Raw genomic sequence first — 16,338 nt, 5'->3', positions numbered from 1 at the left:
TGTAGCTAGTTCTGTATCTCATTTATCCATCCTAGAGCATAATATTTACTCCTGGGAGTTCCAAGAACAGAACTTTACTTCTGGCAGAGCAAAAATCTGAGGTGTGACAGGTCCCAGCAGGTGATAGGTCCCATCTGGTGATAGTTAGAATTTAACTTGGACAAGATTAATTAGAGTTGAGGTCAGAACAGACAGAGGAAGCAGCCTCCAGTCTTGACTCTCAGGAATACAGCTTTCAAATCTTACACACTTGCCCACTTGCTCTTTTCTCAGTACCAGATGAAGACAAAATAAGGAGAAAGCTTTTCTACTGCAGTATAATGAAGCTTCCTACTCAGAGTGCCCACCATCCATACACTGGAGGATAAAGACAGCCACTCACAGGTTGGCAGTGTCTTATGGCATTTGACATTTAGGATTACTTACTTTGGACTTAAAGGCACCTACTCACTGGATTTAGTTTTACTGTTGTTACAGATATACTTGGAATGGTAGCTTGTCATATAAAAAAAATGTCAAACATTGCCGGCTTTTGGAATCATTCACAAGAGTATTAGGCTTATGGATAAGTTATTTTGATTATAAGATGGAAGCAATTTTATCAGTGGTTCTGTCGAGAAGGAATTAAAAAGCAAATTTTACTCAGGAGCAAGCATAGTCTTTGTGAAACAAATTTGCACAGAGGCTATCAATTTCAGGAGTCACTATTGTCCTGTTTTCCATAATTATCTATGTTACAATGTCATCTCTTGGATCCTGTGTTCTGGTCTGTTTGATGAGCTGTCTCCTTTATGAACATTTATTTTTTTATTTTTAGAGATGGGATCTCGCTCTGTTGCCCAGGCTGGAGTGCGGTGGCACAATCACAGCTCACTGTAACCTCAAACTCCTGGGCTCAAGCAATCTTCCCTCCTCAGCCTAATAGCTGAACTACAGGCGCACACCACCATATCTGGCTAATCTTTAATTTTTTTGTAGACACAAGGTCTCGCTATGTTGCCCAGGCTGGTTCCAAACTCCTGGCCTCAAATGATCCTCCCACCTCAGCCTTCCAAAGTGCTGGGATTACAGTCAAGAGCCACTGCAACTGGTCATTATGAACTTTTAAGTAATGAGATCATGGCTCACAAAGATGATAGTAAACCCATTTAAGGCAAAGATGAACTCCAAAGGATATTAGACTTATACAAACTTACTGCCTAACCGGGCTTTAGAAACTAAACTCTAGTCTCTCATTGTACAGGTAAAGACACTGAAGATCAGGTGATTCGCTCAGAATTGCTTGGTTGGGGGCAGAGCTGGGACAAGGACTTAAAGTTGCTGATTCATAATTCTGGGAAAATGCTTCCTCCTGCTTCTGCCTTCTCCCCTCCCCTCCCCCCCAAAAAGCAATGTATTTTTTTTAATCAAGATTATTTTAGGATTAACTTCCATAAAGATTAATCATGAGAAATTCAATTCTGATACAGGAAGTAGTTTAGATATGAAAATAACTTAGTGTCATCAAACAACTTTGGTGTAGCCTCACTTTCATCCAAATAAGAAATGAAAAGCAATAAATTACTGTAGCCTTTTTGTCTCCTTTTCTTTGTCATGAGTGTATATTGAAGAAGTCAGTATTAACCCATATGATACTTTAAGGATAAGTAGCAGATTATCTTATTCATGACCTGAATAAGGTACTCTTTTATGATAGCATACATACCTGGTCAAAATAATTTCACGGTTATGTACACAGAGCCTCTAGCCTTTTCTACATAGGGCTGAGCTGGTCCACCATGCATCAAAACATCGTCTACTGACCTAGGCTATTTTGCTGTTTGCTAGCCTGGCAGAATCACTGGCTCCCTCTCTCCAGCAAATTCTAGAGTTAGCTAGTCCTATGTCCTACGTATAGGACTATCTCCTTGTCTTCCCAGTGTCAGGACACACCATGAGCTGGTTGTTTGCTGCCAATATCTAGTCTCTAACTATACTCTTTCTTCTTCATGGTCAGATTGAAATCTGCCACCCATAATCTAGTGTAATAGGCCCATGTCTGGTCCCCATCATTGACCTAAGTACAGGACTCCCTTTACTGAAATTAAAAACTGGAAATGTTTATAGATTAGCCATGCAGACTCTCAAATGGGACCTTAAAGCCATCTGTCCTTTTGTTTCAAAAGTTAAAACTTAGAATCTTCACCTACCTCACAGAGTTGTATGAAGAATAATGGAGGCAGTTTTGAAATAGCTTTGCAATCTCTGAAGTACCTTACATCTGCCACTTTCTAGCTCTGGGAACTTAGACAAATTCTTTGACTCAGCCTCAGTGTCTTTATCTGGGAAATAAGGGATAATACCTAAATGGCCAATGTGTAAAGTAGATGGGATAATGTAGCGTGTGCCTGGCACATGGAAAGCATTCAATAAATGATAGTTGTTATTCTTAAAGATTGATAATGATAAACATAACGTGTTTGAACTACTTAACAAGTATTCTTTTTTCTTTTTTTTTTTAATCGCCATTTTTTTTTTTATTTCAGCTTATTATGGGAGTACAAAAGTTCAGGTTATATATATTGCCCATGCCCCCCCCCCCATCCCAACAAGTATTCTTGTAAGAACTCAGGAAAGTCTTGGCTTTGCGCTTTCCTCTCTTTCCTGCTCTCTGCTCAACTGGAGACCTGGATTCCTGCAGAGGACATAAGACAGGGATTTCCTCAGCTATCCTGCAGCCACCCAGAGAGGTGACTGGCAGGAAATGAATGCTGAAGAGGACACAGACCCATTGGCAGAGCCAGGAGCCTCTGGTATCGGGAAGTCTGAACTATGTGAAATTCCCCCACTGTAATTCTCAACATTGAATGAGCAACTTGGGGTAGGAAAAGAGCCAGGTTGATTTTTTTTTTTCCTACTTTCAAACTAGGACAAGGACAAGAGAAAAGGAAGAAAGTTGAGAAAATCAAGAGAGGCACTTTTCTCTTTTGCAAATTCATCCCACTGCTCAGAAAAAAATCCACATTTCTTTAAATGCTTGTTTTTCTGTAGTAGTAAACACAATTTCTATCCTGTGGACTTATTTTTAAATGCTGTATCATATCTATTGTATCTTTATATTTGAAAGTATTTATAAGGTTTAGAAAAGAAAAAACTTACAATACCCATAATCCTACCATTCAGAATCTATTTTTAACATTTCGTATATCCTTCTATTTTTGCCCCAAATCAATTATTTTAAAAAGGTTGGAATCATAGAATATATACTGTTGTGGCAATACTTTTTACTTAATTTATTATGACCATTTCCTGCAGTCATTTAATATTCTTCAGAGTATAATTCCCTTATGCAAATGTGCATCCAGGTATTATGTCTCACAATCCAATCAAAAAAGTAGTCTTGGGCATTGAAGTTGTTTCAGTTTCTTGAAAAGATTCAATGATTTAAATGAGTTGCTGCTTTCTGTAAATCAGCAGTCCCAACCTTTTTGGCCCTGGGATCAGTTTCACAGAAGACAGCTTTTCCACGGACAGAGCATGGCGGGGAGGGGTGAGGGTCATGGGGCAGGAGGAGGTGGTGCAGAGCTCAGGTGGAGATAAGCAGCCCATTTCCTAACAGGCCACGGACCAGTACTGGGCCCAGGCTCAGGGGTTGGGGGCCACAGCTCTAAATGACAGGGTGCTCTGGGAATGTCTAATGAACCAATGGCAATGCCTGCTGGCTCCAGCCCTCATTCATGGAGACTGATAAAGTAGCCAGGAATTCTTTTCTCTTTTCTCTGATATTACAGAGCTAAGAAAGATTATAGCTACTGGAGGGTTTCCCCTTAACCCCTGTCTCCCCAGGATTTCCTATTCTTGAACCTGAAGAAAAGATAGGTAAGGAAGAATGGGAGTGGTGGTGGAAATCAGAGGTCCGTCAATAAAGCCTCTCAGAACTCCTCACATATGTATCTGCATTTTACAGATGAGGAAAGTGAAGATGAGAGAGATAATTTGTCCAAGACTGTACAGCTAGAGAACCAGAACTCTTAGCCCTGGTTCTAAAATCTTCCCACCATGCACTGCTCCTAAAAACTGACAGATATAACCTCATTCTTCTTTTCTGTGAGAAATTTGTTGTCAATATTCTATTTCTTATCTGCTCCCTAACAATAAAAAAATCCCCTCCTGATGGTCCAAGAATGCCTTCTCCTAATGGATTTCCCCAGTTGTCTAGCTCTTTATCAAAGGAACATACTCTTACTCTTGGATGAAGAATCAGGTAACTTAGCTTTTCCCCCACGTATTTGCTTATTTTCTTAAAGAAGTGACCTCACTGTATCCATTGGAATGTCATAATCATAAAAAGAAGCTCTTATAAATCCCACATAAATTAAGAATATTACACATATTTGTTTCCTTAGCTTTTGAGATTTATTAAGTCATCTCTCTCTCTGGCAATGTGCCTGTTTTTCTGGTTTGCCTTTTAAACCGGTTCTGAAGGAAGTTCTAAAAGAAGCCTTTCAGAATTGTTTAGAGCCATGACGTATCATTGAAGTGGATACATAATATGACACTTTGAAGGCAATGACACTTATTTGGAAGTATAAATGCTGGAATGTTTTGTTAAAGCATCTTTACACAATCTAATCAGAATCAGTTTCATTCAAAGTGTATGTTTCAATACTTTTTTCCATCTTCTCCACCCCTCACACACACATACCCCTACACACTGCCAACACCCTGGCCCAAGCTACCATCACCTCTTACCTGCATTTTCTCAGTAGCTCCTAACAAGTCTCCCTGAATCCACTTTCACTCTGTTTTAGGCAGTGGGGTGATACTAGTAGAATATGTTTGTGATTGTGTCACAAGTAACCCCCACTGTCTCCTAGCTTAGAATAGTGGCTCTTCATATGGATCTTCTTTCCTTCTCCCTATGATCATGAGGACTTTATGCATGTGTTTTCCCTACCTACAATGCTGTTACCTTCCCCTCCCTCTCTCCCTCCTTCCCCCATCTTATCCCCTTGGTCTAATGAATTCCTGTTCAACTTTGGTATTAGTTGAGTGATCATGTCCTCAGGAAAACTTGATGCTACCTGGCTCAGATCTCCTAGGTTAATTACATGTTGTCAAGGCATCACGTACTTCTTTTAGAACTTTACACAGATATACAACATTGTATATTATCTGTCCATTGGTGCAAGCCCCCTAAATACATGGGCCCTGTTGCTTTGGTTTACTACTGGTCCACATTATCTAGCATTAGGTGCTCAATTAATATACATTAACAAACAAACGCATCAGGGAAAGAAACAGGAGATTAAATTTTCTCCACCATTTTTTACTAAATAGTACTTCTTATATATCCACTCACACAAATAAATAAGCACGTGTCTTTTTTTAAAACTATGCATGTAGACCTTAGGAGCTTAAGATAAAATGAGATATACATAAACTTATAAGAATAAAGTTAAATTTTGTGTGTAGACTCAGAATGTAAGCTCTGAGAGAAACAGTGAAATTGCAATTCAAATTCCTTATTTTACAGTTGAGAAAAGAGAGGCCCAAAGTGGGCGAGAGAATGGCTTAACTACAAAAGCAGTCAAAGCACAGAGTAAGAATTAAAGTTTTCTAACTCCCAGGCTGAATCTCTAATGCAAGTGTATTACTGGGGACTAGTCATGATCCAACAAGAGGAAAATGCGAGTTAGGGGTTCCAAAGAAGTACAGCAGTGCAGTGGGTAAGAACATCAGTTATAGAGCCAATCTGCCTGGGTTCTAATACCAACTCTGTTCTGTACTAACTGTGTGATCTTGGGCAACTTGTTTAACATCCCTGCCTTATTTCTTTGGTTGTGTATTGGGCATAATAAGGGTACCTACCTCACAGAGTTATGTTATTTAAACAAGTTAATATATGGAAAAAGCCTAATAAATTACAGCTTTCAAAAGTCTCAGTGATAGATTAAATACTCAGTATAATTTCTCATGTATAGGAAAATAACCTTGTTATTTTCTCTTGTTTTCTTCTAGAGAGAAACAGAGCATGCAGCTGAGAGGCCTTCCTAAGGCAGCAAAAAGCTGGTCCTAGCAGATAAGGTTTCCGGGGCTGCACTAGATAGAGAAAGGCATGTGATTACTTAGTCAAAACAAATGCCAGACCACAGATGCTAGTCAGTTGACATAACATAAGCCTAAGGGGTCTGAAAAATACACAGAGGGAAAAAAATGTAAAGAAACCTAAAACACTTAGTATAAAAATCAAAACAGAGAATACAAGACGGTCTATTTAAAGAAGAAATCATCCTAAGCTTCTAAACTATGCCCTTTTATGTAAAATACTTTTTCCTTGGTTACAAACATTTTAGAGGCTAGCTGATGTTCTAGGTAGCACCCTTATTAAACAAAATGTTCTCTACTGGCTTTGAGAGATGCTATTTGTATAGCTGCTTCTAGTTGCTATTTTCTGTCCAGAGAAAGGCTACTTTCTTATAGATCTATGACTCCAGCATCAGTGGGACAAAGCTCTTCATGTTTCTCGTTTGAGTCCTCCCAGAATCCTTATAAAGTAAATTTAGGAAATAGCTTGACTGGCTTTATTTATTAATAAGTTTCAAATAAGGAATAATGAGAATAAATAATTCATTAGTGGTCTTGTATCATCAGTCAGTACCAACAACTGAATTTTGATTTCTTCATGCCAGGTGAGTGTCCTAACTAGTCTCTGACATCGTCACTTTGTGAGGTATCAGATAAAAGGAATAGATAAATCAGTGTTGGCAACCAGAGGAAGTAAATCAGAAAGAGAAGAGAAGTTACTCTCACATGTGGTGTTCTGTTTACTAGTTATGATTTACAAAGTGAGTAATGGCAAGCTCCAAAATTCGATGATTCTAAGATCATGTACTGAAATTTAGGTTGTTATCATCCATGATTACTCTGATAGCTGAACCAAAGAACTGCAATGCCAAATGACGTACATTTCTTCACCATCAGAACACCAAGCAAATATATAAAGGCCAGGCATTCATATCTTTAATAAGTTTCCCTTCCATAGAGAATTAATTTTAGGAGCAATAGGACCTGTATCCTCAGCTCCAAACCCAGTTATATTAGGCAAAACAAAAATAGATAACTTTTAACAAAATATTATGGACGACATTTTCATTTTTCTTTAAAAAAAGTTAATGTAGTGCATGTATATGTATATTTTCCTCTCTTTCCAAACTTTCCTTATGCTTTGTTGCATCTCCATATTCTCTAAAGTTGGGGGATGGTAAATTGATGCCTCCTAATTTGTTCTTTTTGCTTGAGGTTGCTTTGGCTCTATGGGGTCTTCTCTGGTTCCATAAAAAGGCTCATTTTAGTGATGTAGTGTGGTATAATACACAAGCATGGCCTGGAGTCAGGAGACTTTGGTCTACTCCCATTATCTATTATAATATATTGGCTGTGTGACCTTAGGATAGATAAGTTGCTTAAAATTATCATCCCAGTTATTTGTGTGAAGCTGTTAAACTACATGACGTCTAACAATCTTTTTTAGCATGGCAGTTTTGAATTCTAAAAGGTACATACATAGGTGCTTATTCTTTGTTGAATAAACAATATGGAAGAAATACAGTCCTTATTCTCAAGAAGCTTATTCATAAAAATATCACTTATTTTAAGTGGTTAGCTCTAAGGCAACATTTTCTCTTTTTCACTATTTATAGTGAACTTAGTTTAAGCTGTTCTAGCCCTATTTATGACTTAACTTTTCTCCATCTATTCTGTGAACCTTATTTCTAGCCCTCAGAAGAAGCAGCATGGTATAATTAATCATGGTTCAAGAAACCAAATCCTGCTATTCAGCACCTCTGCATGGCTTACTACTTACTTCATACTTCCTCTTTTTTATTCTAAAGTCACAACCTTCAACTGATATAGATAACATTTTCACTTTCCATTCACTGCTAGGATTCTGATGGACTTGATAGAATGACTGTCCCATTATAATATGACTAGAGCCTGGATGAATTTCAAGTATAACTTTTAACGCATTGCTGACAGAGTTTTTTTTCCTCCTAACAACCAAATAACATGATATCTTTTCCAACACCACTTCTCTAACTTTCTGACACTGACAACCCAGAGTTAGTGCAGACCCCACAGGTTAAGGGCTCAGTTCTACAAAACTACCCTCCCAGCCACCCCTCCATACACACACACACACACACACACACACACACACACTTCAGATGCCAGTCATAAGTCCGGGTCCTCCCATGCTTCTGACTGACCAGCTATAAAGCACAGGTTCCCATGACCTCTCCTCAGGTTTGATGATGTGCTAGAACAGCTTGCAGAACTCAAGAACACACTTTACATATTGTTACTTGTTTATTATCAAGGCTATAACTCAGGGACAGTCAAAGGGAAGCAATACGTAGGGCGAGGTATGCGGGTGTGTGGGGAGCTTCCATGCCCTCTCTGGGCATGTCAGCCTCCCAGCATCTTTATGTGTTCAACAACCTGGAAGCTTTCCAAATCCTATCCCTTAGGGTTCTTATGGAGGTTTCATCTGTAGGCAATTAATTCATCCTCCAGCACCTCCCCAGATATTGGGGAGAGAGGCAGGACTGAATGTTCCAAGCTTCTAATGAAGGCTTGGTCTCTCTGGCAACCAGCTACCATCTTAAAGCTACCTAGAGGCCCACCAAGAGTCTCTTCATTAGGAGGAAGAAAAGATTCTGCTATCACCCTTATCATTCAGGAAATTCTAAGAGTCTGAGGAGTTCTGTGCCAGGAACCATGGACAAAGACCAAGTATCTTTCTATTAGATGATATCAAACTGAGTTACAAGAAATAAGGGCTATTCTCATGTGCCAGAAAAAGAAAAGAAAAAATAGCAAAAAATGGAATGATGAGCAGTTTAAACAAATAAAAAGGCTAGGATTCCCTTGGGGAAAATGTCAGTGTCAGCACTGGGATACCAAGACTAAGCCTTGGACTTTCTGCAGATAGGAAAATGAGATGCTCTCATTAAGTCAGTGTCTTTGAAGAGTCTAGAGTGGTTCCAGATCAATAGCTCTCACCTTGGATCCTTGAAGAAGCATATGCCCAATTAAGTTCTTCTGATTTGAAAAGACTAAATCCAGCCAAATATAACTTATAATAAAACAGTAACAAATGTATCATGAATGAAAGGAGAAAACAAAAACAATACTATTAAATTCTTGAGAATTTAAGATATTGAAATTATTAAGTACAGCATAAAATATGTATCAAGTGTTTTAAGAAATTAAAGATGGACTAAAAACTGCAAAATGATGAAAATATAAATCTAATTAAAACACCAGGCATATTTGAAAAAAATAGAATATTTAGAAATGAAAATATAATTATTTTTATTTCTATATAATTATTCAGGGGATGAATTAAGCAGCAGAATATCTGCAAGGAGAGAGAGAATTAAATCTGAAGGAAATAATCAAAATACAATACAGAAATAGGAGATATTAATAAAAATGAAAGAGAAGTCAAGCTACATGGAGGATGGAATGAATAAATACAACACATCTAAGTGGAGTTCCAGAAAAGATAGAGAAAATAGAGGAAAGACAACATTTGAAGATATATAAAGACTGAGAATTTTCTAGAACTGATGAAAGGACATGAATCCACAGAAGAAACAAGAGTTCAAGGTAAAATAAATAAACCCACACTGAGATAGAAGTTTAGTAAAACCAAAGAATATCAAAAACAGAGATCTTAAAAGCAGGCAGAGAAAAAAGGTAGAAAACTTATAAAAGAGGACAAATAGGTACCAAGTTTCTCAATAGCAACAATGGAAGCCAGAAGACAGTGGTAATAAAGACATTTTCAGATAAGCATATTGAATGTACTAACAAGAAACCTTCCCTAAAAGAACTTGTAAAGAACATACTTCAGGGAGGAAAAATAATTCTAAAAACAAGTTCAGGGTAGCCACATGCAGAAGAATGAAGTTGGACTCTAACCTCACTCCCTGTACAAAAATTAACTCAAAATGGATCAAAGGCCTAAAATGTGAGAGTTAAAATTTTAACACCCTTAGAAGAAAACAGAGATAACTCTTCACAATCTTGGCCTTGACAATGAATTCGTAGATATGACACCACGTGCACAAGGCACAAAAGAAAAAGTAAATTGGACTCAAAATAAAAACTGCATTAAAGGACATTATCGAGAAAGTGAAAATACAACACAGAATGGGAGAAATTATTTGCAAATCATATAAATGGTAAGGATCTGGTACCCAGAATATATAAAGAACTGTTACAGCACAACAACAAAAAGACAAACCATTTAAAAAAATGGGCAAAGGACTTGAATGGACATTTCTCCAAAGAAGATATACAAATGGCCAACAAGTACATGAAAAAATGTTTAGCATCATTAGTCATTAAGGAATGTAAATCAAAACCATGATGAGGTACTACTTCATACCCACTAGAATGGCTATAATCTTTTAAAAATAGAAAATAACACGTTGGCAAGGATGTGGAGAGATTGGAATCTTTGTAGATTACTGGTAGGAATTTAAAATGGTACAGCTACTGTGCCATATTAATATTGTATGATTCTGTTTATATGAAATATACAGAACAGACAAATCCATAGAGACAGATGGCAGATTCCTGGTTTCCAGAGACCGGAGGGATGAGGGAGGAATGGTAAGCGATTGCTTAATGGGTATTGAGTTTCCTTTTTGGGTGATGAAAATGTTCTAGAACTAGATAGTGGTCATGGTTGCACATCACTGTTAATGTACTAAATGCCACTGAATTGTACATTTTTAAATGATTAAATAGTGAATTTATGTGAAATTTACCACATTAAAAAAAAAGTTCACAGATGCAAAGAAATTAGCAAATATGTAGTTAAATCCAGACATTGTATATTATAATAGTAGATGATGATGGTAATGTCTAATTTGTGTTGTTTTGAAAATGAGAATTAAAATCGTGGGCAGCACAAATATGTGAATTGAGAAAAGGGTAATCAGAGTTAAAGCATTTTAAAGTCTCTATGAGGACTTACGAAAGCCATTGGCTCTCAAGTGCTTTTGACTTTGATCCACAATAAGAAATGTTTTACATTTCTGTGCAGTGTACACACATATGTATATGACTGAAACAAGAATTTCACAAAATAATACTTGTCATAACTGTGTTTGTTGTCTAATGTTCTATAAGCAAGCATAGGCAAATGGTGAATTGGCTGTGTTTTCCAAAATCTTTTGAAGATGTCATTCTGTTTCAGTATTATAATCTCCTTAGGGCAAAAAAAAAAAAAAAAAAAAATAGAAAAGAAAAAAATTCTACTAGTGCACTAGAAACCTTTTAAATATTTCTGTATTTATATAGTGTTCTGTGAATTACACAGATAAAATTCTCTTGCATTATTCAATATGGATGTGGCTCATGGAAAGCATTTCAGATTCATGCGCATTGTAAATAGTCTACTTCAATTTGAAGAAATCAGAAGATCTGAGCTGTGGTCTTACCCTTTGTCACATTGAAGAAGTCACTTCCATTGCCCTTTGTTTGTTTTTCTTCAGTTTGCTGTCATTCATAAAATTAAAGGGAACTTTTAGTTCACTTCCTAAAAAAGAAATCTGTAATTCACTGTAACAAGTCTACAAAGAGCCCCAGTTTCACACACATATGCATACACACACACACACACACACACACACACAAATGCATTGCATTAAGATGAAGGAAATCTAATGTAGATTCTTTTTGAAACACCTGCAGCATTGGCATTAATCTGTTTTAAAATATGAGTAGGATAATTTATGGAGCATATTTCTCATATATTTACAGATAATTTTTATTTATAAGACATTTATAGTTTTTTTATTAGTTGATTGGGTGTGGTGTAGTTAAGTTACTACAATTTCAGGTGCTTTACCAAGTTAAAAATGGGATTATACTGGTCTGAGCCTGTACCATTAAACATGTCCATATTCCATGGTAGCTACATGACTCATATTTAAATCCTTGTTCCAGTTGTTGCCAGGTACCTCAAGTAACAATATTTGATAAATTATAAACATCTGGGTATAAACATCTGGGTTTTTCCACCACAATTACTCATTTATGTTAGCTAGTCATTGTAACCATCTATGCTCTAGAATCAAATGTGACTAAGAGATTTGGTGTTTTTAGTTCACCACTGTCTGGGAAGATTCCTGTAAGATGAAAGAATGGAAAACACGTTCTCTGCTCCGGCCATACTGAACTATTTTCAGTTTCCTGAAAGACTTTTGTTCATTTTTGTTTTCTTTCTAAAAACATTTTTTGTGGAAAATTTCAAACATAAATAAACAGAATAGTATAATGAATACCACTTTTTTTTTTTTTTTTTTTTTTGAGACAGAGTCTCACTCTGTTGCCCAGGCTAGAGTGAGTGCCGTGGCATCAGCCTAGCTCACAGCAACCTCAAACTCTTGAGCTCAAGGGATCCTCCTGTCTCAGCCTCCCAAGTAGCTGGGACTACAGGCATGTGCCACCATGCCCGGCTAATTTTTTATATATATATTTTTAGCTGTCTATATAATTTCTTTCTATTTTTAGTAGAGATGGGGTCTCGCTCTTGCTCAGGCTGGTCTCGAACTCCTGAGCTCAAATGATCCGCCCACCTCGGCCTCCCAGAGTGCTAGGATTACAGGCGTGAGCCACCGCGCCCGGCCAAATACCACTTATTCATTACTCAACTTCAACTATTGTCAACATTCTACCTCTCTTGTTTCATCTATATCCCCATTCCCCAACCCCTCCATCTGATTGTTATTATTTTTACAGTTTTTAAGGTAAAATTTACATACATTGAAATGCACAAGTATTGACTGAACAGTTTTGACAACTGGATACACCTGTGTGCCTACACCCTTACCACATTTCCATCTCATAAGAAAAAGTCCACCATTAAAGTGATCACCCAACCTTGCAAAGGCAACCACTGATTTTTTTCACCTAAGATTAGTTTTACCTATTCTAGAACTTCATATAAGTGGAAAAATACAATATATACTCTTATGTATCTGACTTCTTTTCTCAGCATTATGTTTCATTCATGTTGCATGTACAGTAATTCATTCCTTTTTATTGCTGATTGCTAATATACCACAACTTGTTTACCCAGTCTCTTGTTGACGGACATTTGGGTTCTTTTCAATTTTTGACTACTGTGAATAAAGCTACTATGAACATCCTTACACAAGTCCTTCTGTGAACATATATTTTCATTTGGATAATTACTGACAACTGCCATGAGTATTTAACTTTTATAAGAAACTTCCAAACTCTTTGTCAAAGTGATTATATCATCTTATAATCCCATTAGCAATATATGAGTTCTAATTTTTCCACATCTTTACCAATACTTGGTATTGTCAGTCTTAAATTTTAGCTATTCTAGTGGACATGAAGTAGTATAACATTAGGGAAATCACCATTTCAGACTCAATTTAGACTCACTTTAGGCTCAATTTTTCTATCAACAGAATAGGGCAATAAAACTTAGAAGTCAGCGTATTTTGTTAATGTCTTTTGATCAATACAAGATAATATCATCTTGACAGAAGCTGAGGTACAAGATGCTCAACATACCACACAGAGCTCTAGGTGTAAATATAGAAAGGAAAAGATCAGGCTGGGAAATAAAACATGTTACTTTTTTTTTATTATTCAGCATATTATGGAGGTACAAATGTTTAGGTTATGTATATTGCCCTTGCTCCCCACTCCCCGCCGAGTCAGAGCTTCAAGAGAGTCCATCCCCCAGACGGTGTTCATCACATTCATTATGTATGTATACACCCATCCCCACCTCCTCCCTCCCATCTGCCCAAAGCCCAATGAGTGTTATTCCTATATGTGCACTTAGGTGTTGATCAGTTAAAACCAATTTGATGGTGAGTATGTGTGGTGCTTATTTTTCCATTCTTGGTATACTTACTAGAATGGGTTCCAGCTCTATCCAGGAAAATACAAGAGGTGCTATATCACCCTTGTTTCTTATAGCTGAATAGTACTCCGTGGTATACATATACCACATTTTATCAATCCACTCATGTATTGATGGGCACTTGGGTTGTTTCCACATCTTTGCAGTTGTGAATTGTGCTGCTATAAACATTGGAGTTCAGATGTCTTTTTTATAGAAAAAACCATGTTACTTTTTAAACCACTTTCTTGTTGTCTTGTTTTCCTCCTTGAAAGTTAAGTATGGGAAAACAAATTCAGATAATTGGTTAACCGGAACCCCATTGTTCAAGACTTCTAATCACTCATTCTAATCATCTAACTGGCATCAAATAAATGTTAACGCAATGAAGTGTCTAGTTACGCATTTCTCGTAAGTACATGAATGTGCTTTTATTGTCCTTTTAAAGAACTTATGATTTATTTGAGAAGGCTTGTAAATAATCAATATAATATGAGAGGTGTCTGGAAAGTATGCAGCCATGTAACCATTCTCGTTATATTAACAATGGCTGGATACTTTCCGGACAGCCCTCATATCTTCAGGAATAATCTGCCTTTGATCTGTTACTGCTCAAGCATGCTGCAGAGGCTTCCAACCGGCCACCCACCCCTACCACTTCCATCAGCCGTGGCCTTTCTCATATTTTCGTACTTAATAATTACATTTATTTACCATTAACAAAAACATAGCAACCACATAAAGATATTTTATTTGAAGCAAAATATTATGCTACTTGTAGAGTTTTTTCTTTTTGTATTATTAATTGGCATTCAGTGCTGCCTTTCTGTCCTCACTTTACCAAAAGGAATCCTTTCAGTAAAGTTAAGAGGTAAGGAAATCAGCTGCATGAGAACTAATTTTCTAGAATCAGCATGCACCATTGTCTTTTTGTAGTTCCCTGGAACCTTAGGATGTGGGGAGGGGAGCAGCATACTCTCCCTTCCTGCACTTTTCCCTGTTTCCCAATTTAGGAAATAAAAAATAGCCCAAGTCTTAATTGTTCATTCAGTTTGATATGATGAGGTACAAAAAGCTTCTAAGCCTGGTGACATTCAAGGGGAGACTAGGGCACCCATAAAATCTAAAGAGGAAATACTATGTGAAAATTGTATCTAAAGGACAGTAAACACCTCAGCTTCAGCATTTCCCTTTGAAAGGATAACTCCTTATGGCTTTCAGCATATAGAGAAGTAGGATGACTAAAATTTACAGCATGAGAAAGAACTATTATTTTCTTGGAATACAGGCACTACTTTACCATTAGTTAGAAAGTCATTGTATTCTCTTGCTGACTGTGCTCTGTAAAGCTCCTCCCCTGACCTGCTCTCAGTGTCTTCTGAGAAGATGAGCAGAAATTTTTTTCAGGCTTGACCTTCAGTGATTGCTTGGGGGTTGAGGAGAAACATGCAAAGACCCTGTGTGGGAGGAAAAGTAGAATTACAGTTTATGCTTTCCATGTCTTGCCACCCTTGGTTACCTGCCTTTTGTTTTTCTCCCATTAAGAGGAGGTTTTAAGAGTGTGTTTCTAATCAGTTGTGCCTCTGAAGTTGGGGCTTTTAGTGCTTGGTGCATATCTCCTTGCACTCAACATTCCTATACACACCGATAGCTCTCTACTGCAAATACCTGCATCCGTTGGCCTGAGTGCTTTCTCTGACCATGGGAGCATGCCGGGTGCCAGACAGGCTGGAAGTACCAGGGAGTTAACATCCCTGGGAACAGCTCTCAAACTAATGACAGATGATAGTTAGTAGCCAAATGCTCCAGCTTTCTCATCCTTTGAGTGGGACGACTCTGAGGCATGCTCTTCACCACTGCCCAGAGTTGCCCATAGAAATGAGCCCCAGATACCATAGCTGTAAGCTACCCATTAACGCATCCTCTCCTGGCTTCCTTCTCTTCCCCGTCTCATTGTCCTCCCCACCAATGCTTCCTGGGACCACCTTCTAAATAAAATACTAGTACTCCATTCTAGTCTCAGCCTGTTCTAGAAAAACCGAACCTAGGCTAACTTAATATCAAACTGACTAATAAAATAATAGTAGGATGAACATATTGTTAGTAAATCTTGTGATACTCTAAATATGCCACTTCACATCCAGCATTCCTAAAGACCTAGAATTCTTTAAGAAATATCTGGTATTTTCACCCAAAATATTATTAGAGAATTCTTAGGTAAAGATCTAGTTTAAGGAGTAACCCCAAAACCAAGAAAGTATGTCTCACATATTTGCATTCAGATGGTTAATCACTACTTGATTTCTCAAAGCAAATTAGTATAATGTATAATATTGTTCCCTAGCATATTAAGATACTTCTGTGTATAATGAAAGACATCCTCAACATGTTGA

General features: G+C 37.3%; 1 protein-coding gene across 4 annotated transcripts in view; it reads right to left on the bottom strand.

The window, feature by feature from the left end:
• Window positions 1–11,332: 11,332 nt before the first annotated feature.
• Window positions 11,333–16,338, bottom strand: part of LOC138377262 (aldo-keto reductase family 1 member B10-like) — a 42,293-nt gene continuing 37,287 nt past the window's right edge. Inside the window, exons 10-11 of one of the 4 annotated variants that reach the window (XM_069462083.1) lie at window positions 15,246–15,402; window positions 11,333–11,556 (exon numbers count right to left, since the gene is read on the bottom strand). In XM_069462083.1, coding sequence (XP_069318184.1) covers window positions 15,252–15,402 — 151 coding nt within the window. In that variant the 3' untranslated portion in view covers window positions 11,333–11,556; window positions 15,246–15,251. Of the gene's footprint in view, window positions 11,557–11,580; window positions 11,597–14,430; window positions 15,403–16,338 lie in introns of those variants that run through there. The other 3 variants (XM_069462085.1, XM_069462087.1, XM_069462082.1) reach the window with 3 other exon arrangements.

Source organism: Eulemur rufifrons, chromosome 29 (assembly GCF_041146395.1).
Source record: "Eulemur rufifrons isolate Redbay chromosome 29, OSU_ERuf_1, whole genome shotgun sequence".
Taxonomy (NCBI): Eukaryota; Metazoa; Chordata; class Mammalia; order Primates; family Lemuridae; genus Eulemur; species Eulemur rufifrons.
This window is presented reverse-complemented; position numbering and strand designations above follow the sequence as displayed.